At 45.4% G+C, this 21,076-nt stretch overlaps 1 protein-coding gene across 2 annotated transcripts; it reads left to right on the top strand.

Moving 5' to 3' along the window:
• The first annotated feature begins 61 nt into the window (after window positions 1-61).
• POU5F1 (POU class 5 homeobox 1) lies at window positions 62-19,822 on the top strand. Of its 2 annotated transcripts, none has more exons than XM_080992900.1 (5): window positions 62-783; window positions 10,832-10,946; window positions 12,315-12,445; window positions 16,163-16,324; window positions 17,966-19,822. In XM_080992900.1, exons 1-5 carry the CDS (start codon window positions 148-150, stop codon window positions 18,254-18,256), a joined length of 1,335 nt encoding a protein of 444 aa, XP_080849026.1. In that variant the 5' UTR covers window positions 62-147; the 3' UTR covers window positions 18,257-19,822. The 2 variants fall into 2 exon arrangements, with proteins under 2 accessions (XP_080849026.1, XP_080849025.1); XM_080992899.1 differs by having other exon boundaries at window positions 16,160-16,324.
• Window positions 19,823-21,076: the final 1,254 nt, after the last annotated feature.

Here is a 21,076-nt window from a genome sequence, read left to right as displayed (position 1 = left end):
TTTCTTTGGACTGCCTGAACTTCTGCTAGCGTCAGTTTATCTACACCTGGGTTCCCACCTTTGGATTAAAAGCAACAACTCTGCTTCCTGGACACTTTTTGAGTTTAAGCACCAGCCTTTTGAAAAAAGAAAACAACCAAGTTCGCCATGGCTGGGCACTTGGGCAGAGAGTTAGATCGTCCCTATCCTTTCCCTGTCCAAGGGCTTCACCTTGGCAACATCCCTGCTGTTCCTCACCATGAAGCTAGTGGAGGCTTCTTGCCTGAAGCCTTCAGTGGGGCAGCCCCTGGGCAGGGATTTGGGTTCAGGTCTGACTATGGGCCTCCGGGAGGGATGCTCGAGTCCCACCCTGGCGGAGGAGAAGCTCCCCGGACTTGGTACCCCTTCTCTGCTGGAGATGCCTGGAGCCACCATCCCGGGATGATGATGGGGGCTTACGGGGTCCCTCAGCCCGGGGAAGCTGCTTGCCAAGGCCCAAAGCCTGACATCAAAGTGGAGCCTGACTTTGAGCAGCCCGGGCCCTCCTATGTGCACACCTGGGCAGGTGGCTGCCTTGTGCCGAACCCCTCGGCCTGCATTGCGCCTGGAGATAGCGGTGGAGCTGCTTCACCCGGCGAGGAGCCCCAGCGCTCCAGCAGCCCCGCTAGCCAGGATGATGATCTGGGCAGCCTGACTGGCAGCGAGGAGACCAGTCCCCAGAGTAATGGTAGCAGCAGCCCCGGTGGGCAGGCAGCCTCTGCAGAAGTCAAGGAGGATGGTGGTGGCGGCGGCAGCGGAGATGAGGTAAGGATGCTGTTGTGAGGCTAGGAACCCCAGGGGGATGAGTGAGGGACATAAGAAACTGCCTTCTGCAGAGTCGAGCCCATCTAGTTCAGTATTACTTACACGGGCTGGCAGCTGCTTTCTACAGGATTTTGGATTCCCAGCCCTACAGATGGATGGTGAGAGACGATAAGAATTACGGAAAGGGAAATATGGAGAGTGTTCAACAAGTAAATGGTGCAATGGACGCACCTAGTTTCCACACTGCTAGCTAGGATTGTCCTGTCTTGTCAACTTAATTGGGTACCTACCCCATAGTTATTGTATGAAATAGGAAGTGAATATCTATGTCCGTTTTCAGCATGCCGCAGGTCTTAAAGCAAAGGGTGGTCTGTCTGGGGGACAGGAAAACCAGGACATGGTTAAAGCCACAGAGTCTGCGTTCGTATCAGTCTTAAAACGCAAAGGGATTGGTGGTAACTACCAGGAATAAACTTGGAAATGAGATTTCAGGGTTTGCGCAGGGATCTGAACTGTTACGATTCAAGTCTAAAAAACCTCTAGCCTCTGGTTGACCGTTTTCTACTTCAAGCGATGTTGTGGTTGGGCTATACTTAATTGCATGCATGAGGCACGATGGCGACATGTTCTGTATGTAACCCCCATAGGGTTGCAAGGTTAGATGATGGTGTTTCTGGGCAGGTTTGAACCCCAGTACTTTCTCTTCAGAATGTAAGCTCTGGGTTCTCCAACTACTACTTGATTTTATTACCTACTAGAGCCCTGCTGGATCAGGTCCATCTAGTTAGCATCTTTTGCCAGCAGCAGCCAGACAAGCGCTCTGGAAAGCTCATAAGTAGGGCATGAATCCAGCAGCCCTCCTTGTTAGTTGCCAATAACTGGTATCCACTGGTAGGCTTCCCCTGTATGTGGAGGTTCTGCCTAGCTCTCATGACTAATATCTGTTTATATCCCACCTTCATCTCCAAGAGGCTGATGGTGGTGTGTGTGGTTCTCCCCCTTCTCATTTAATCTTCACAACAACCCTGTGAAGTAGGTTAGGCTGAGAGGCAGTGACTTGAACTCTCCTTTTCCCCAGGTGTTCGCAGGCTAACACACTAAAACCGCTAGGAGAGATTAGAAGCATCTTGATAACAACGCAGCGATTAGTGTGCCATGATTTATTCTTGACAAATCCATGCTGGCTCCTGCTAGGTTAATCACTTTTTTGATTGAGTTATTAACTTAGCAGATTGTGGCAATTGCTTGATGCAATTTATCTTGTTTTCAGCAAAACAGTTGACAAAAAGTTTTTGTTAAGTGTGAGCTGGAGGATATTACTGTTCAGTGGATTCACAAATGATTGGGAAACTGTCCTCAAAGATTGTTGAAGAACTTGGAAGAGCAAAATGGGAGGGGGAGGTTTCGTTTGGGGTGTTGAGTCCTGGACCTGATATACTTTTATGTTCTTATCAGTGGCTACAGTACTTAGAAGAAGGGATAGAGGGAATCTTTATCACAGTTTGCAGATGGCACAAAGCTGAGAAGGATAGCCGAAACCTCAGAAGACAGGCATGCAGGAAATTCTTCAAATGCAGAGTTCCAAACTTGGGGAGGATGGGACAAAGTGATTGAGCTGAGGACAGGGTGTGTACCTGGTTTGACAGTAGTAACAAAACTATCTCTGGGTGGGACATGCATCAGATATCTGAAGAGCAAAAACTTGTTCTCTGCTGCCCCAGAGGGAGAAGACAAGAACCTATAGGCTTTTATAGGAGGGAGATTTTCCTTGAGTGTTAATGGAGCAGTTCAACAATTACCTAGAGGAGTAATGAACTCTCCTTCACGGGTGGTCTGCAAGCAGAGACAGCCCTTATTGTGATGTTATATTCTACTTCTCAATTTCCAGTATCTAGCACGGTGTTAAACAAGATGACTTATGAGGCCCCCTTTAGTTCTAGGAACCTCCCCTCATTACGTGGCTTATAGAGATACTTACTGGTGGCCTCAGAGTTACCTGGAGGAATTCCTTAGGATATATTTTTTATGTATTCCAAGGACACGTCTGAAAACTTAGTGCCAGAGTCCACTGAAGATTTGGGATATCTAGATAGTTCATTCTATCCCGTCATCTCTGCAAGCCTCTCCTTAATATCAGCTTGTGCAAAAGCAATCAATGTTGCTTATTTCCGCTTGTGTTTAAAATGGAAAGTTGCTGTGGCCCGGGGCATTCATTGATCACTGATAAACTCTCCAAGCTCAAGATCTTGCCTATTGAAAACCTTACAGCCCACAGCCAGATGGCAGATATCTTCTTCTTTTGCAAGTGACCGCATGGCCATTCCTATATATTCTCTGTGGAACGCATCCTGTTTCTATAAATGAGAAACTGTAGGTGGGAGGAACTGTGGGTTTTTTTTAGTGCAAGTGATTTTTCTTCTCATCTCGTCTGCCCCATATCTCATATTTGTGGTGTTTTGGTGGCTTTTCTAAGTCTCCAAGCTAGGGACTAAGCAGAAGTGGATTGTAGAAGTTTATAATTCTAAGCATGGTGAAAGGCAAGGGCATTACCTCCCCCTGCCCCCCCATACCATAATTCTGGTCACCCAGCACAACTGATTGGCAGTGGGGTTAAAACTTATAAAGAGCAATGCTGGATATTTGTCCTGCAAATGTTTTCCACTTTAAATGTCCTGTCAGATGGGATCAGGGCTCTCCCAACATGTCCCCTTAACTTATCCTCTGCATGTGTGTGTAGTGCCATTTCTGACACCCATAAGGTTTACAGTTTCTGAAGTCGCTTTTTACTTGAATCAAGGTCAAAGAATCATTTTTGAGGGTCTAGTACAAATGGTTGCACTCTCTCTCTCTCTCTTCCCCTCACATGACACCACAATCCCATATCATCTCGTGATTCGCAAAAGTAAATTTCTGTTTTGAGTTCTGAAATTGCGTTTTCTTCATAAATTGCACCATGGCGTACAATGACCATGGCTCAGTCATTCCCCTAAGTCTTTCCCTCCTTTTATCAGTTTTGTTGAACATAACATCCAGGCCAAAGAGGAGTCCTGCAAAATTTGATGTCTAGTTTGATCATTAACTTTTGGTTGATCCCAATAAAGGTATTTGTCCTGCTTTTTGTTTTTAGAGAGAGAGGGGTTGTCGTTTTTTTTAATTACACGATCAGGAAACACTAGAGTAGCCCTGACTGTACTCATTCAATTCTATAAATTATACTGATGCAAGGACAAGCACATACGTTAAGAACCATACGTCATCAAAGTTCTCTGGCTGAAGGATTTTTGAAGTCGTTGCAATATAATGCATGCAAAAACGGAAAGTTTAAAAACCAATCTCATCAGAGAGTCATTTCCATTTGTAAAGTGAAATAAGGCATTAGAAGCCATTAGTTAGAAGTGTCCTCCTTAAGGCATGCTATTAAAGGCATGCTATCCATCCTCTCCCCCTTCTTCTTAATGCCAGCAAATGTCATCTTAGTTCCTGGAATATACCATACTTCCTGGGGTTTTCCAAGTAAACCAGCAGTGTATTTTCTCCCCAGGTTATACCTTTGCTTTTGTTGGCTTCCGTGTAAGAGGAACCTTCGGCTTGACTGGTCTTTTGGCCAAAAAGACCAGGCAGATTAGGGCCAGTTTTGTGCTTGCCTCCCTTTCCAGCTGTGTGGCACTGTGAACCCTTCTGAACCCCGATTTTCTTGCCCTTCTCAACATCTCCCATGGCACGCAAAGTAGAGGAAGGGATGCAAAGCCCTTCTGTGCCCCGTGCTGTCAGGGTTCTTCCCTGTTTTGATACCTTAGTCATGTTGGCCACATGACCCGGAAAAACTGTCTGCGGGCAAACGCCAAAGCGAGATGAGCTACAACCCTAGAGTCCTTTGCGACTGGACTTAACTGTCAGGGGTCCTTTACCTTTATTCATTAATTACTTCAGTGGGGGGGGGGCACACAATTTCTCTTCCTCCCCATTCTGTGCTTTGCATCTGCTTCTACGTTCCAGAAACATTAAAAGCAAAAACCAAGCAAAAAAAGTTTCTCAATCCTGATATTATTTTTTTTAAGGGCTCTAGGCATGTTCCATGTTGCATTTGAAATTCTCTTCATTCATTCAACGGTGCTTTGAATTTAAAGGTAGTTTTCTCCTACCCTAACGCTTGGGAATATATATCGTTCTACCTCGTGGAAAATGACGTTTTTAAAGTAAAAATGATGAAAATGACATCTGTAATCATGTGCTCGCCTCCAGACTACAGTGGTACCTCTAGTTACGAACTTAATTCATTCTGGAGGTCCGTTCTTAACCTGAAACTGTTCTTAACTAGAGGAGTGCTTTCACTAATGGGGCCTTTTGCTGTTGCTGCGCTGCCAGCACACGATTTCCATTCTCATCCTGGGCAAAGTTCTCAACTCAAGGTAACTCTTCCAGGTTAGTGGAGTTTGTAACCTGAAGCATTTGTAACCTGAGGTGTTTGTAGCTCGGGGTACCACTGTATAAGAAAGGATGCTATTGCCATGTGAGGCCACAGGCTTCCTGGGAGCCCAGATGTGTGTGGGAACTGGCAGTGGTTGCCTAGTGGTGAGAAAATGCACTCTGTATGTGCTCAGAGGTGTTTTACTGACGTTACTGGGTAGGCCTATACCTAAATTTTCTTATCTCGGGAGAGGTCCTGGCTGGCTGTGCAGGATATTTGGCTTTAAATCCTGAAACAAGTATGGAATAAAGGGAAACTTGGCTTTGAGTGAGGACCTTCCTGGTAGTGGCACCCCGTTTATGGAAAACCCACCCCAAAAAGGCCTGCCAGCACCTTCTTTGAATTGTAACCCACTGTTTACATGTTATGTCATGCTGTGAAACTGAGTTTATCTCTCTGCTGACCATTTTTACTGCATTTTCATAAATGGATTATATATCCACATAGAGAACAAGGTTGTTTGGCAGCTGTATAAATGCCACCAATAGCTGTTTCTCGCCGAACTTTTTCACACTCCTGAAATTCAGAGAAGCTTTGAACGCCAACCGGCTTTCAAAAGAGGAATAGTCTTAAGGCCAGAAATAGTGGTGGCAACCTTATGTTGAGGCAGTTCAAATAACTGTATTGGAGGCACAGTTGACTTGTTATGCTAAAATCGTCTCCTGTGATCTCCAGGAGATCTGAGGGCCTTTGCAGCTTTGGGGCTGTTGTTTGGCCAGCCTGCTCCAGAAGGGAGTTCATACCTGCACCAAATAAATATTTTAAAAATGCTAAAAGGGGCGATTCTAGAAGTTTTGCGTTTCTCGAAGTGTTGCGGAACAGGCATTCTTTATTGGGTGCAAAAGATCTTATCTGCAATGCGAGCCGAACCCTGCCCAGAGGTATCTGCACTTGGGTCCAGTCAGTATCTGTCCCCTTGCCCAAAGATCAATGGAAGTGGGATGGGCGGGGGAACACAAAAGACCCTTTTAATCTACTTTTGCTCTTTCTGAAGGGGGAAGGACAACACCACCTTTTCTAGAAGAAGGCAAAATTGTCAGAAGGCAAAAGTTTTCACTGATGATGTTGCCAGGGTGGCGTATGGGGGGGGGCACAAGAAGGGCCCCAGCTCATCTTTCAGCTGTTTACCCTGCTGTGCTGATCAAGCTACAGCGTTTAAGCTGGTTTTTCACTCTTTCCCCCCTACCCTAGTTTGTGTGTGTGTGTGTGTTTTGAGGGGAGAGCGCAGGGGATTGGCTCTGCTACTACCTCTCAGGTTCCAAAATCCTGTCATGTTTTTTAAAAACGAGAAAATTGGGTGGGAGGGAAATGGTGCCTCCAACCACAATTACTATTACTTCTTGTTCTTAATACACATTCATTCCAAAGTTACACTACATCTTTGTCCACTGCCATAATATCACAGAACGATCGCGCCAGTCCTCCGTCCCTCATCACTGTCCTGTTGGCTCGACAAATACCCTCAATAGGAACCCAACTACCGATCTGATTTACTGTTACTGCGCTGGACTTTTCCTGTATCTCTCCAGCCTTTCTTGATCCATCTTCGCGTAAAAAAATCTGGCTTTGGCCACATTCGCCTCACACATTTAAAGCGCTACGACAGTGCTTTAATAAAGAGTAATGGTTTTTCCCCAAAGGATCCTGGGAGCTGTCATTTGTTATGGGTGCTGAGAGTTGTGTCAGGAGACCCCCCCATTCCCCCTCACAGAACTACATTTCCCAGCTTTCCCTGGAAAGAGGGACTGATTGTTAAACCACTTTGGGAATTGTAGCTCTGTGAGGGGAATTTGTGTGTGTTTGTGTCGCCTAACAACTCTCAGCATCCTTAACAACATCTTTACAGCTGCCATAATTCTTGGAGGGAAGCCATGTATCGTAGCACTTCTGAATGTAGTGGTCTTTAGACCAGGCATAGGCAAAGTCGGCCCTCCAGATGTTTTTGCGACTACAATTCCCATCATCCCTGACCACTGGTCCTGTTAGCTAGGGATCATGGGAGTTGTAGTCCCAAAACATCTGGAAGGCCGAGTTTGCCTATGCCTGTCTTAGACATTCCAGATAAAAAAAATCCTTCCAGTAGCACCTTTAAGACCAACTAAGTTAGTTCTTGGTATGAGCTTTCGTGTGCAAGCACACTTCTTCAGATACACGTGTATCTGAAGAAGTGTGCTTGCACACGAAAGCTCATACCAAGAACTAACTTAGTTGGTCTTAAAGGTGCTACTGGAAGGATTTTTTTTATTTTGACTATGGCAGACTAACACGGCTACCTATCTGTAACTTAGACATTCCAGGTCTTTTGACAATGGAAGAACTCCCAGCCCTTAATTGTGTGGGAGATTGGCACCAAGAAAGAGGGCACTTCCGGGTTTGCCGCGACCATAACCCAAAGGTTCCACTGTACTTGCTTTGTACATCCATTTGTGATTAAATTTGACAAGACGTCCGATCTTCCCTTTGTGTTCCCGAATTAAGTTCCTTAAATATGCACTTAAACTTTACTTTCTCTATGCTATTTGACTTACTATAAATTTAATTTTATAAAATTATCCTGCATACACAATCAATCAAGACTACATACACAATCAATCAAGACTTGCCAACAGATTGATCTTTTGACAGTGTTCTTTTACGTATGCTCTGTATATATCCCACTCTCTGATAAATTTTTCATCTGTAACGTCTCTTAACCTTGCTGATAATCTCGCCAGCTCGGTGTACTCTTATTTTTTGCCATTCTAATTTAGATTGGATAGCCTCTCCCTTCCAGCCTTTTACGATTAGAATTCTGGCAGCAACTGCTACATACATTGGCAGTGCATTGCAGTTGATAACAACAAGCAGACAAATCTTCACCCAGATCCTCAGCAGTTTTCAAGTGGTCTGTGAGGAAGAAAGTTTGGGAGCCCCTGTCTTAACGGATGTTAGATTTCCCTGAATTTTCCAGTGCTTAGATAAGCGTTGAAGCATCTCAGGTGGTTCTGTGGCTCCTAGGGCTGCTTCAAGACATTGGTTGCCTGAGGTGTTACAACAAATTTCACCTTGATGTGTGGGGAGAAGCAGACTAATAGCCAAAGTTGGCCAAATTATTTGAGCACCCAGTGGAGAAAATCTCTCACACTGATAGTTTTACATTTTCTTATTCTCCATCTTGGAATAGAACCTAGAAGTTTAACTTACTACAGTCTAATTTTTGTACTTCACCCCCCCAAAAAAAACCTTGTCCCTATTTTGTTCCACTTTTTAGTTGATCGAAGTAACAGAATCACTCAAATAATGTACTTTAGAAAACTTAAAAATAAATATGAAGTTGGAAAATGGGGTTCCTCATTCTCTCCTACCCCCCTTTTTTCTGGGAAGGGATTCTGGTAAAGTTGTGATCAGCTCTGATGGGCCATCAGACAGGGACACATTCAGCTCACCATTTGATTCTGGCCCAAGGCTAAGGCGATCAGCTCCTTTAGTTCAAAAACAAAACACCAATGTGTTTGGATTCCCCTGGTATTTGTGAAGGATATGAGTTTATCAGAGAAGCTATTTGCTTGACTAGACTGGGAGAAAGATCTAATCGGGTGTCTGAAGAAAGATAACATATGCTAAAGACTAGTACTGCAAGTTTTAAGTGATTAGTCATCCTCTGCGGCAGCAGTATATACAAAGAAAAATTCTTCCCTGGGGGGACTTTCCCCCACATTGTCCCAGCACCTGCTCATTGGCAGACCAGTCTGGGAAGTATCCTCAGACACACATTCAGTTCAGTTACTTAATCTGTCCCTGTGAAAAAACTGGTCTGACTGCCAAGGAACTGACTGCCATGTGGATTCCGGTATCATCACTGAGAAATAGGTTTATTCATACACGTAACCTTGTCCCAAGGCTTTTCAGGCTAATAGGGCCTGGTAGCTGATCCGTGTCATTCCCTCTGCACATGAGTAATATGTTTGTATCCAGATGCTCTAAAAAAAACAAACAAGGCAGCAATATTCCGCCATTAAGAGCTAAATTAGCTTTCGACGAAGGTGATGGACTATATTGAACTGGCGGAAATGACTGGCAGAATCCGAGACCAGGGAGAAGAGTCGATGGAGGAAGATTGGAAAAAGTTTAAAGATTATTTACAGAAATATTGTAAAATTAATGAATGTTAAAATGATGCTGGATAGAAACTAAGTGGTCTCTAGCTGAAAGGTTATAAGGGAAGATGAAAAAAGGGTTTATTAGGTAATATGTAAAAATCTAAAATTACAACATTTTTATGATTAATGATTAGGATATTAAAAGAGGGGAGGGATTTGCTGAACAAAATAATTGAACTGGAATACAAAAAAGGAAGGTGTGAGGAGGTCCTGGAAATAAGTAAATGAAGGTTAAGTAATGGAAGGAAAGAATTGTTTTTAAATATTTTTACTATGTATTTTTTATTTTTTTTATTTTTCTTTGTGTGTTTTGTAAAACATTGAAAATTTTAATAAATATCTTATAAAAAAAAAGAGAGCTAAATTAGCTTTGGGGTTGAGAGCCTCGGCTGTTTTGGTGATCAACTTCTGATAATGCAATGTACACTTCTAATTCACAAAAAGTCTCTCTCTCTCTCTCTCTCTCTCTCTCACACACACACACACACACACACACACACACACACACGGGAGAGAGATGCAATCAAAATTATTTGACCCCCATTGCGAATCAGGTTTATTACCAAAATTGCTGACTTTCAGCTGTTTGCAAGGGGCAAATTGAACAAAAGCAATTGAAATAGCTACCATGGATGCTTCTAGTGCTTTCCCCCCAAATTACAACTTAGGATACTGGCTCCTCCACTATATATGCAACTATATATGACCTGTCTGTTGAACGGAGTTGGTGAGAAACCTCTCATGAGCTGATGGCTTAGCCCAGTGGCAGGAAAGCTGTGGCGCTTGCTGCAGCTTTTGTTGTCCCTGACCACGGGCGACGCTCGGTGGGCCTCATGAGAATTGTAGGTCAATAGCACGGCCACACATTCTCTCTCTTTTTTTTAATTATATTTATTAAAATTTCAGAGAATACAAGAATTACACAAAAACAAAAAGTAAAAATACAAGAAAATACAAAATACAGAAAAAAGAATAAAAGACACTTAAAAAGAAAAAAAGAAAAAGAAAAATGGATCAATCTTTCCATAACTTACATTCATATCCTTGTTTCCCTGACCTCCTCATACCTCCCTTTTTTGTATTCCAGTTCAATTAGTTAAGTCAGCAATTTCTTTCCCTCTTTGTTTTCTCATGATTCTTTAACTTAATATACTATAACTTTAAATTTTCATCTGTTATCAATCCTTTTTTACTTCACACGTTCTCTACCCCTGGCTTAACGGGTCAGAATCTATAAGTCTTACTTGTTTCCTGGGGGAATATTGGTGGTTAACTGGTGACCAATGGTTAAGGCTTTGAGGCCTGGGGGCCTGAATGGGAAAGACAGCTACAACCCCTGGGTGTGAGATGGCCGTGGTGTTGATTTGATGTGTTTTCCCATAAACAAGCCGTCCCTGTTCTGTTTACCAAAGTCCACCTTTTCTCCCTCCTTTCTCCCTAGGTTCCTATTACTACCTCAGAGGATCTGGAAGAGTTTGCCAAGTTGCTCAAGCACAAAAGAATCTCGCTGGGCTTTACTCAGGCAGACGTGGGACTGGCCCTGGGTCTGCTGTATGGTGGGTATTTTTCAGTGTTAATAATAATAATAATACCACGAAGGAGACCTTTCATGTGTTCAGTGTGGGAATCCAGAAACAAGTCGAATGCAATGAACTTATTCCCCTCCTGCAGATATGGGGGTAATCAGGTGGAAATGCTTATTGGTCCAGCCCAGGCATAGGCAAAGTCGGCCCTCCAGCTGTTTTGGGACTACAATTCCCATCATCCCTGACCACTAGTCCTCTTAGCTAGGGATGATGGGAGTTGTAGTCCCAAAACATCTGAAGGGCTGAGTTTACCTATGCCTGGGCTGGACCAATACATTTTGCTGGCTGAGGCAAAGCAGCAAGTTGCATATTTCTTCTGCCTGAAGCCAAGGTGCATATATACTAGTGGTGGATGGGCTGTTAAAGGAGGGGTTGTGCCTCTGATGGGGGAAACATCGTGCTCCTTCTGGGGTAGTTTTTCCGCCGTTGGTCCCCCCCCCCCACTCATCTCTCACCTGTGGCTCCCAGAAGCTGTCAGCATGCAACAGATCAGGCATAGGCAAACTCGGCTCTCCAGATGTTTTGGGACTACAATTCCCATGATCCCTAGCTAACAGGACCAGTGGTCAGGGAGCGATGGGAATTGTAGTCCCAAAACATCTGGAGGGCCAAGTTTGCCTATGTCTGCAACAGATGGTTGGATGGCTCCTTCCAAAAACCCCTGCAGTCAAGCTGGTGCCAAATGTATGACTCTGCTTTCCTTTGGACCACATCAGGGAGGCCAAGAGGGGTGTATCTGGGCAGCCCAGGACCTTTAGACACACTTCCCAGGCTTCCCCCTACCCCCGGGGAAGGCCTGGGTGGAAAAATAAGCCTGTGGCTAGTGGTGAAAACTCACAAGAGTTATCACAGATCCCTCCTTTGGAGGCAACTGAGCCAGGAATAGCTGCCTCCAATCTTGGGCTCCCTCCGATCTGAGACTAGGCTGTGCTTTTCATTATTATTATTATTATTATTATTATTATTATTATTAAATTTTATTTATACCCCGCCCTCCCCAGCCAAGACCGGGCTCAGGGCAGCTAACACCGGTATAAAAACAATTGATTGAAATACAACTTAAAAACAAGATTAAAACACAACGCTAAAATGCCACCTCCTTTCAGTAGGAACTCAAATCAAAAACTTTTTTTGGGATGAAAACGTCAAGTCTTCACCAAGGCCGACTATCCAGACTGGTCCTACGTGGACCAGAAAAAAGCCAGCAAAGTCCCCAGTTATCATGCAGAGTTATAGTTCCTGTTGCATTGCCTACCTACCTCTGCTTCTAGCGCACTCCCTGCGTTCCTGTCCCCAAATCTGGTTTTTGCCTGTCTTCTTCTTTTCTCCCTCCCGCAGGGAAGATGTTCAGCCAGACCACGATCTGCCGCTTTGAAGCCTTGCAGCTCAGCTTCAAGAACATGTGCAAACTGAAGCCCCTCCTCCAGCGCTGGCTGGAAGAGGCTGATTCCAACGAGAATTTGCAGGAGGTGAGCCTTCTGGAGAGAGGGAGATGAATGGCGTGTCCCTGGGGCTGGGGAGAAGTCTTCGTCCGGGTTGCTAAATTATTATTATCAAACCATTGCTTGCCACCCTAATTGGGGCTGCGCAGAGTTGCTTTGGCAATATTGATTGGCTTCTGCCCCAAAGAGCTTAGGCTGTATACCTTAAGGCTGTATTCCCCCATTGTTCAGCCCGGACACTGAGATCCAGCGCCGAGGGCCTTCTGGCAGTTCCCTCATTGTGAGAAGCGAAGTTACAGGGAACCAGACAGAGGGCCTTCTCGGTAGTGCCGCCCACCCTGTGGAACACCCTCCCTTCAGATGTGAAGGAAATAAGCAGCTATCTTCTCTTTAAAAGACATCTGAAGGCAGCCCTGTTTAGGGAAGTTTTTAATATTTAATGCTGTATTGTTTTTAACACTTGATTGGGAGCGACCCAGAGTGGCTGGGGAAACTCAGCCAGATGGGCGGGGTATAAATAATAAATTATTATTATTATATCCAGCTAAATCAGGGGTCGGCAAGGTTTACCTTGCCTGGGCCGGTTCACTCCAGTGGAGATCCCGGATTGCATGCGTGTGAGTGTGCGCACGCCTGCAATTATCTGTGTCTGCGCAGTCGCGATTTCCAGCGCTGCGGTAGTGAGTCCCTGCACTGTGCTGCGCCAGTTTAGCACAGCGCACGGGGACTCGCCGAGAAGGTGGCTCGGTTTGGGGGCAGCTCGTGGGCCGGTTAAACGACCCCCATGGGCTGCTTGTAGCCCATGGGCCTTAGGTTGCCTACCCCTGAGCTAAGTCATTGCACACACCATTCTGCGAGTGCAGCAGAATTCATTTCCCTCTTATCTCCCTGCACTTCCCGAAAATTATACCAGAGTGTAGGGGGGGAAACCCTAGAGCAAATCTAAGGGGTGCAGCGGCGGCAGGAGGAAGGAAAAGGAGGGATAGTTGCTATGCGCTCACAGAAGTTGTTTTCCACATGCAATGATTCGGTCTGATGCAACTCGTTCATTCTAAAATATGTTGCCCCAAAGAGATTACAGTCCAAAACAGTGATAAAAATGTATTAAATTTATAAGCCAGAAGTGTATTAAATTTATAAGCGAGAAGTGAGGTTACAGGGAACCAGGCAGAGGGCCTTCTCGGTGGTGGCGCCTGCCCTGTGGAACGCCCTCCCACCAGATGTCAAGGAAATAAACAACTACCTGACTTTTAGAAGACATCTCAAGGCAGCCCTGTTTAGGGAAGTTTTTAAATATTTGATGTTTTATTGTGCTTTTAATTCTGTTGGGAGCCGCCCAGAGTGGCTGGGGAAACCCAGCCAGATAGGCGGGGTAATAATGAATTATTATTATGGAAATATAAAGGTGGTATGCAGAACCAATTGCAGATGCTGCTACAGCAATAAAAATACAGGGCCAGTAACTTCTAAGTGGAGGGAAAGATGAGGTTATCTAGGGGGCACTGTGGACAAGTGCTATCTTAAGGCTTCATCATCACATTTGGGAGTGAGGCTGAAGAGAAAATGACAAAGCCGACGAAGGAAAAGTGGATTTGAAGGAGGTGAAGGGGAAACCATTTGCACATCTCGAGGGGGGCAGTTTAATGTTCAGGGATAAGGAGACTGGGCAAAGTTGTTTAAGGGGCCTGGATACTTTTTTTTGAGGGGGTGAAGGTCATGGGCAGAGATCAGGGCCTGATTTAGGTTTGATGAGGCCCTAAGCTACTGAAGGTAACAGGGCCCTTTATGTGTCCGGCTGTCCTTTGTCAACAACAAAGTGTCACTGTTTTTTGTGTTGAATATATGCTATATGGTAATTTATGGGCCTAATAGGTATCTAAAGCCATTTGCACATATCAAAATATGTATTTTATCAAAGTAATTGCTGAACTGAAATACAATTAAGAAGTATATTAATAGTGAAATTGGGGGGGGGGGGGGCTAAGCTATAGCTTGTTTAGCTTATATCCGGCACTGGCAGAGATACAAGAAGCAAAGATAGGCTTTGGAAAGTAAGGCAAGGAGTCCATGCTAAAGAAGGGAAGCCAGTAACTGACTAGAAAAAGACTATCTGCTTATTATTATTTATTTCATGAAACTTATACGCCGCTTGATTTGAGGGTTTGATTTCTTATTTTTTTTACAAAATATAAAAGAGCCAAAACAACAACAACCCAGTGTTGTGGGCAGAGTGATAGGAGAGCTAAATTATGTTGGCAGTGGAGTTAGAGACCGAGATGCGACTGTGCCAGGCCAGGGAGAAGGAGGATGAACAGACTATTAACCAGAACTTTAGCTTATAAGAATAGAGGAAGGATGTGCGTGTGGAGTTCGCAATACTGTGGGAGAAGAAGGGCTACAATTTGGCAAATGTGAGTTTGTGGTGTGTAAGGGGAGACGAAATGAATCCAAGGCTGGTCTTGATGATGATGATGATGATGACGATGGTAGTAATAATAATAGTAATAATAAATATTTATACCTCGCCCATCTGGCTGGGCTTCCCCAGCCACTCTGGGTGGCTTCCAACACAATATTAAAATACAGTAATGCATCAAATGTTAAAAGCTTCCCTAAACGCCAAGAAAAAGCTCAGAGGCGATCACTTGGGGAGAAAATCATTCGAACTAGGAAATCTTAACTTCACATTGTGTATTGTACACCCCGTGCTGGTCCTTCCTAGCAGAAATGCCACCATCTGTCCCCAAAAGTGAAGTGTCATGGGCTTTGGGCAGCCTCAATATTTGCAGAAGTACAACCCTTATAAAGAAAGCAAAGAACACCTTAAGCCTGAGGAGGACGGCAACAACTAAAACAGCCCAGTGGGGGCTGAGGACATAAGTTGGGCCATACTGGGTTAGGCCAGGTATGTAGGAATATGAGAGGAAGAGAGGGGAAGCATTTCAGAATTTAAAGAGCAAGGAAAGCTGGGGGGGGGGGGGCATCTGGGGAAATGGTGGTATATGAAGGGCTTAGAACAGACTGAAGCACAGTGGACAATTCTGATATTGCAGAGGGGGAGAATGGACCAGAGTAGAACATCAAAGGTAAAAGAGGCTCTAAGGTAAAGGTAAAGGGACCCCTGACCATTAGGTCCAGTTGCGGATGATTCTGGGTTGCGGCGCTCATCTCGCTTCACTGGCCGAGGGAGCTGGGGTACAGCTTCCGAGTCATGTGGCCAGCATGACTAAGCCGCATCTGGCGAACCAGAGCAGCGCACGGAAACGCCGTTTACCTTCCTGCCAGAGCAGTGCCTATTTATCTATTTGCACTTTGACGTGCTTTCGAACTGCTAGGTTGGCAGGAGCTGGGATCAAGCAACAGGAGCTCACCCTGTCGCAGGGATTTGAACCGCCGACCTTCTGATCGGCAAGTCCTAGGCTCTGTGGTTTAATCCAAAGCACCACCCGCATCCTAAAAGAGGCTCTAGGATTTGCCAAAATGGCTATCGATCAGGGTGGCGTAGCAATGTTGGTTGGTTGGCCAGCCAGCCCAGAGGGTGAATATACTTGAGTCACTTGACCGTGGCTTACATCGGGAGGGAGTTATCGAGGCTCCCAGCGCCTCCCTGTGGCTATGTCAGTGAGCGCACACAGGAGGAGCGTGGAAGAGTCTGCTCAGTCACTGATGGGAAGGGTGGGTTGTTGTGGGTCTGGGTTGTGGGTTTGGCACCATCACCAAACATGGCTATCCCTTGTGCAGCAGCTGTGCTCCATGGAGTCTGCCATGATCCAAGCCCGGAAACGTAAACGTACCAGCATTGAGAACAGCGTGCGGGGCACCCTTGAGTCTTACTTCCTGCGCTGCCCCAAGCCCAACGTGGACGAGATCGAGCAGATTGCTGATAACCTCAGCCTGGAGAAGGATGTGAGTGACACCCATCTTTCTTCACCTTCCCAAGCACCTGCTACTTCACTACTCCTGGCAAAAAAAAATAAAAAATCTTTTGCCATCAAAATGAGCCCAGTCCAACATGATGGGCTCAAGCTCCTTACAGTGAGCTAGGAAGGGAAAGAGACACACCCTTCTGAGTCACAGTTCCATTTTATGTGATGAAACTAGATACTATAACCTAGTGCAGGGGTGCCCAAACTCAAAGAGGGCCAGATTTGATGAAGTGAACATGCGTGAGGGCCGACCAAAGTTGTTGACCTTTTTTAAGAAGTGAGGTTGTTGAGCTTTTAAGATTGAAGTTTTTTTTTGAGATTTTACCCCAGGAAATAAACTTGACCAGTGGGTCAGATTAGGCCCTCAAAACAGACTTTGGACGTGCCTGTCCTAGTTCATCCCAAACCGCCTCTCCCTTGACCACTTGATATTTGCTGAGGGTCTTGGTAGGCTATTTAGCTATTGCACCCTCCGTTCTTCACGCATGCATACGACACCCATGTTCTTCGCAAACAGATGCACATAACTCCATCAAGTTGCCGCTGCAGACCACTTAAGCGAATCTCACAGACCACTAGTGGCCTGCGGATTTCACTTTAGGAACTGCTGCAATAGAGAATTAGATTTATGTTGCAAGTCGCCGGCAGGTGGTTAACTATCGCTTCCAGTTCCAAGTGTTCAGCACTGAATTCATGCTCTGAAAATGTTGAGACCTACCTGCGTGAACTTAAGAGCTGCCTTTGCACAGGATAAGGCCAAGGGTCTAGAGTGGGCTTCCCTAACCTGTTGCCCTCCAGATATTTTGGGCTCCATCAGCCCCGACTGTTTGCTCTGCTGCCTCAGGTTGATGGGCACCACGGTGGTATATACTGGCTTAGTGTTTTGATTCCAACCTTCCCAATGCCTCTTACAAGGGAGATATGAAGGGAGCAGCCTACACACACACACACACACACACACACACACACACACTCACTCATATTTTGTAGGCAGGGTATAATATTTATCTACTGATTTGTTGCCATTTATAATATATCCACCTCTATCCTGCCCCCATGAATGCTCATTCATTCATAGCAATTATTTCCCACCTTTCAGCTGTGAAAGCCCTCAGAGCAGCTTACAAATCAATTAAAAAAAAAAAAAAGCAGCCACTCCTCAGGCTTACAGTGTCCAAAAAGACATAACTCAAAAGAAAAAAGGACTGGACGATAAATGAGCAAAATTCACACCCAAATCGCTGCATTTGGGGTTGGACAGCAAATGGTTTCTGCAAATCTTGGGGTTCTACCACCTGGGGCCAGATCTGAACATGCAGATTTAATTATTGTTTGTTAAAATAATGCCTTTTTTTAAAAAAAGAAAAATCGCTTCTGACGTTTATTATTCAACAAGCAAAACGTGCAAGCAACACAAGTCCCAGAGGCCAAGGAGTGTGGGAGGTCATTCCAAGAGACTTGTGTTCCTGTTCTGCAATGCCCAAGAGAGAAGGTCTTGCAGAACCCTCTGGGGAGACGAGAAATGGCAGAAAGGAGGTGTGGGTCAAGACGGAGGACGTTGCCTTGGCAGTAACCTATATATGTCTTCTTCTTTTCTCCCCCTTTGCCCGCACCCTTGTAGGTTGTCCGCGTCTGGTTCTGCAACCGTCGCCAGAAGGGCAGGCGCAACTTAGGGGCTGGCTCGCGGGATGATTACGATGGGCCGGCCCTACCGCCTCCCTTCCCTCATGGCGCACGCCAGGCTCCGCCCCCTGGGCTCGGCCCTGCCCACCACCAGCTGGGCCCACCCCACCAGGGCTACAATGGCGCTGCCTTCGCTGCCCTGTACCTGCCCCCGTTCCACGAAGGGGACGCCTTCGTTCCTTCCCCCTCTGGCTCTGCCGTCATGGGCCACCCAATGCATTCGAGCTGAAGAGACCCGCCCCCCTTTAAACAAGCTTCTCCTTCCTAAGCCTTAGTCGGGAAGGAGGCTCTCTTGCTACTTCCCTGCTTTCTAACTAAGGAGCCTTTAAGAAAGGGCTTGTCTAATTTTCGTCTTTTATTTTTTGCTTTTTAAATCAGGCATGCAGGACTTCTTGGCGGTATTGCAATCGTGAGGGGAAACAGGCGAGGCATCTAGCTTTTTATCGTAACCATGGTTTTAAATTGCCGCTCATCACATTCCCGAGGCGAGAAAATTGTGCCCCTACAACAGGCATAGGCAACTTTCGGCCCTTGAGACTACAATTCCCATCATCCCTGACCACTGGTCCTGTTAGCTAGGGATCATGGGAGTTGTAGGCGAAAACATCTGGAGCGCCGAAGGTTGCCTATGCCTGCCCTAGAAGCATCAATAGGGACTTTTAACAAAAAGAGTTCTAGTTTGCTGGAGCCATCTTTTTAATCTCCATTGTATCACTACAATTGTAATTGGACATCAGCTCTCTCTCTCTCTCTCTCCCCCCCCCCCCCAAGACTGAAAGAATTGACAGCAGCCTTTGCCAACCTGCTGCTGTCCAGATGTTTGGACTACCATCAGTCCCAGTCAAGTCTTGGTCTGATGGGACTCATAGTCCAAAACATCTGGACAGCACCGGGTTGGGAAAGCAGTCGGAGAAGAATCGTGCTTTTAAGTTCAGCATTTTTAAGAAGCATTCTCCTGTTGAGATCTGTGAGGCTTAGAAGTGCTTTAACAATGGCCTGGTATACAATTAGCAGTTGAGATGCAAAACTTAACACTTTGATTCTGCAGTTGACAACTGGGTAGTTCAGTTTTCCTCCATGCAACAAAAATCCCCTGGGGAGAAGGATAATACTTCCTTCGACGAAAGAACTGTACAGAAGTCTGCAGTCCAGAGAGTTTATAGAATGTGGTGTCCTCTTCTGCATTAACTAGGGCCGGTGATTAGGTTGTAGCAACCTTTCTAGAAAACCTAGGTTAGCAGGTCCCCAAGAATCCTTTTAATCTGGAATGTCTCCTGAAATAGATTCTCTTTTAGGCCTCCTGTCACACTGTCAAACCTCAAAGTAGATTTCGTTCTAGGCGCTGACTTCCTCTCTTGAGCAAAGAATGCAAAGTTAGTTTTGAAACCAAAGTTAGTTTAGAAATTTGTGTGGGCGGGAGACTGATTGGAAGAGATTGGGATTCATGAATGCATGTCTTTTTCTGAAAATTTAGGGTGGTCCTTTTGGTGCTCTAGCACAGTTTTCATTTGTCCCTTTTTTAGAAATACCTTGCCTCGTTCACAAATTGCGGCAAACGTCTGAAACAATTATTTTAAAAGAGAAAACAGTGAAAGGCATTTGATTTCTTCTTCACTCCCTTTCCCATTTATTTGCTACTCAGTATTTACTGTTGCCTCTAGTATGGAAAAAGCACGGTTGTTGTAGTGGTGTTCTTAAAAATAAAATGATCCGTAACAATTTGGTCTCTTATCTGAACTGTATGCATGCCATTTCTCATAACAGACCCCTATTAAAAAAAATAAAATGCCAATCATACTCGTGTGTGTCTCATTTTCAAAACCAGGAGCACACTGACTCCTACCAGGTTGGTACACAAACCAGTTTAGTCATCCTTGTACCCCCATTGCATTCTCTGACTTGTCATCCCACTCGACCTGCCATCTAACTTTCTCATCTGAACAGGCAGAGGAATAGGGTGGCCTTACAGAAATACATTTATTAGCTAGAAAGCCCCCAGTGTAAACATCAACTGTTATGAAATGGGAGACACCAACTTTTGCAGTTTGGGTTTATTTCAATTACTGTGATCACGCCTGGTGCAAAAAGGAGGGGTGCCCTAGCGGAGGAAAAGGACAAATCCTTCCATCTACAGTGAATAAAGCAAACTGGCAGAACACGCTTGCAGGAATAAACCCCCCTCCCTAAACTACAGGAGTCTTTGGTTATGTTGCAGAAAGTTCACTGCGTTAGCTTATTTTTGATTCAGCGTTTCAGAAGGCAGATTCCTTGGCGGGTACATTGCTAGCCTTTGGTCCCACTAGCAGTGGCAGAAGCAAGTGTGCGGTCTCTGTGGCTGACTAGCAACATGATGCAACAGAGCCTTTGCAACTTCCCTGAATCCCATTGCTCTGCGTCTGGCACAATGCTGTGCCCCATTCCATCCTTGGCTTGCTAAAGGAGGGGGCCTGCTTCTTGCTCAGAACGTGGAGTAATGGCTCTAAAGAGATGGAGTCCACACCTTCCCAGAGGGCACAAGCTGGGCTGTGGTTTCTTGGGTGTCGTCTCTTGGGGACTGGATGTTGGGCTTTCACCATTTTCAGTGGTGCTTGGGGCAACCTGGGGGAAACCAAGGGCTTGGCTACAGCTCTGGCTTTTTGCTGCCCGTTAAAGGGAAGTGCAGGCACCTCACACTTCTGCATGCATTGTGTGTGCCTATGAAAGTGTGCAAATGTTTGTGCCCCTGTTGCTGGCCGGTGAATCACCGGATTCTGTTCCTACACTAGAAACTGGAATGACCGAATATTATTGAATTGTGTAAAAACATCTGCTCAGTCTCGTCCCTTAGGAAAACCCACAATGCCTAACAAATTTATTGAGGCGTAAGCTGCTCCGGACTAGAGATGCTGTTAGAAAAATAATAGTTCAGGGACTGCAGTATGAGTCACACTGTTCTTGCTGTGACTATATGTGGGCTGCTTATCAGTGTGACACAGAGCCACCATTCGCTCTTTGTGCCTCAAAGCTTTTGGTCCTGCTATTTGTCAAACATTATACATGCGCACCATGT

The sequence above is a fragment of the Podarcis pityusensis genome, assembly GCF_964106645.2.
Source record: "Podarcis pityusensis genome assembly, chromosome: 2".
NCBI lineage: Eukaryota > Metazoa > Chordata > Lepidosauria > Squamata > Lacertidae > Podarcis > Podarcis pityusensis.
This window is presented reverse-complemented; position numbering and strand designations above follow the sequence as displayed.

Excerpts from the sequence above, each read along its gene's own strand:
- POU5F1 (XM_080992899.1), top strand. The coding sequence starts at position 148 with ATGGCTGGGCACTTGGGCAGAGAGTTAGATCGTCCCTATCCTTTCCCT. Across the intron at positions 12,446-16,159 it reads CCAACGAGAATTTGCAGGAG|CAGCTGTGCTCCATGGAGTC; the intron begins GTGAGCCTTCTG and ends TCCCTTGTGCAG. Across the intron at positions 16,325-17,965 it reads ACCTCAGCCTGGAGAAGGAT|GTTGTCCGCGTCTGGTTCTG; the intron begins GTGAGTGACACC and ends GCACCCTTGTAG.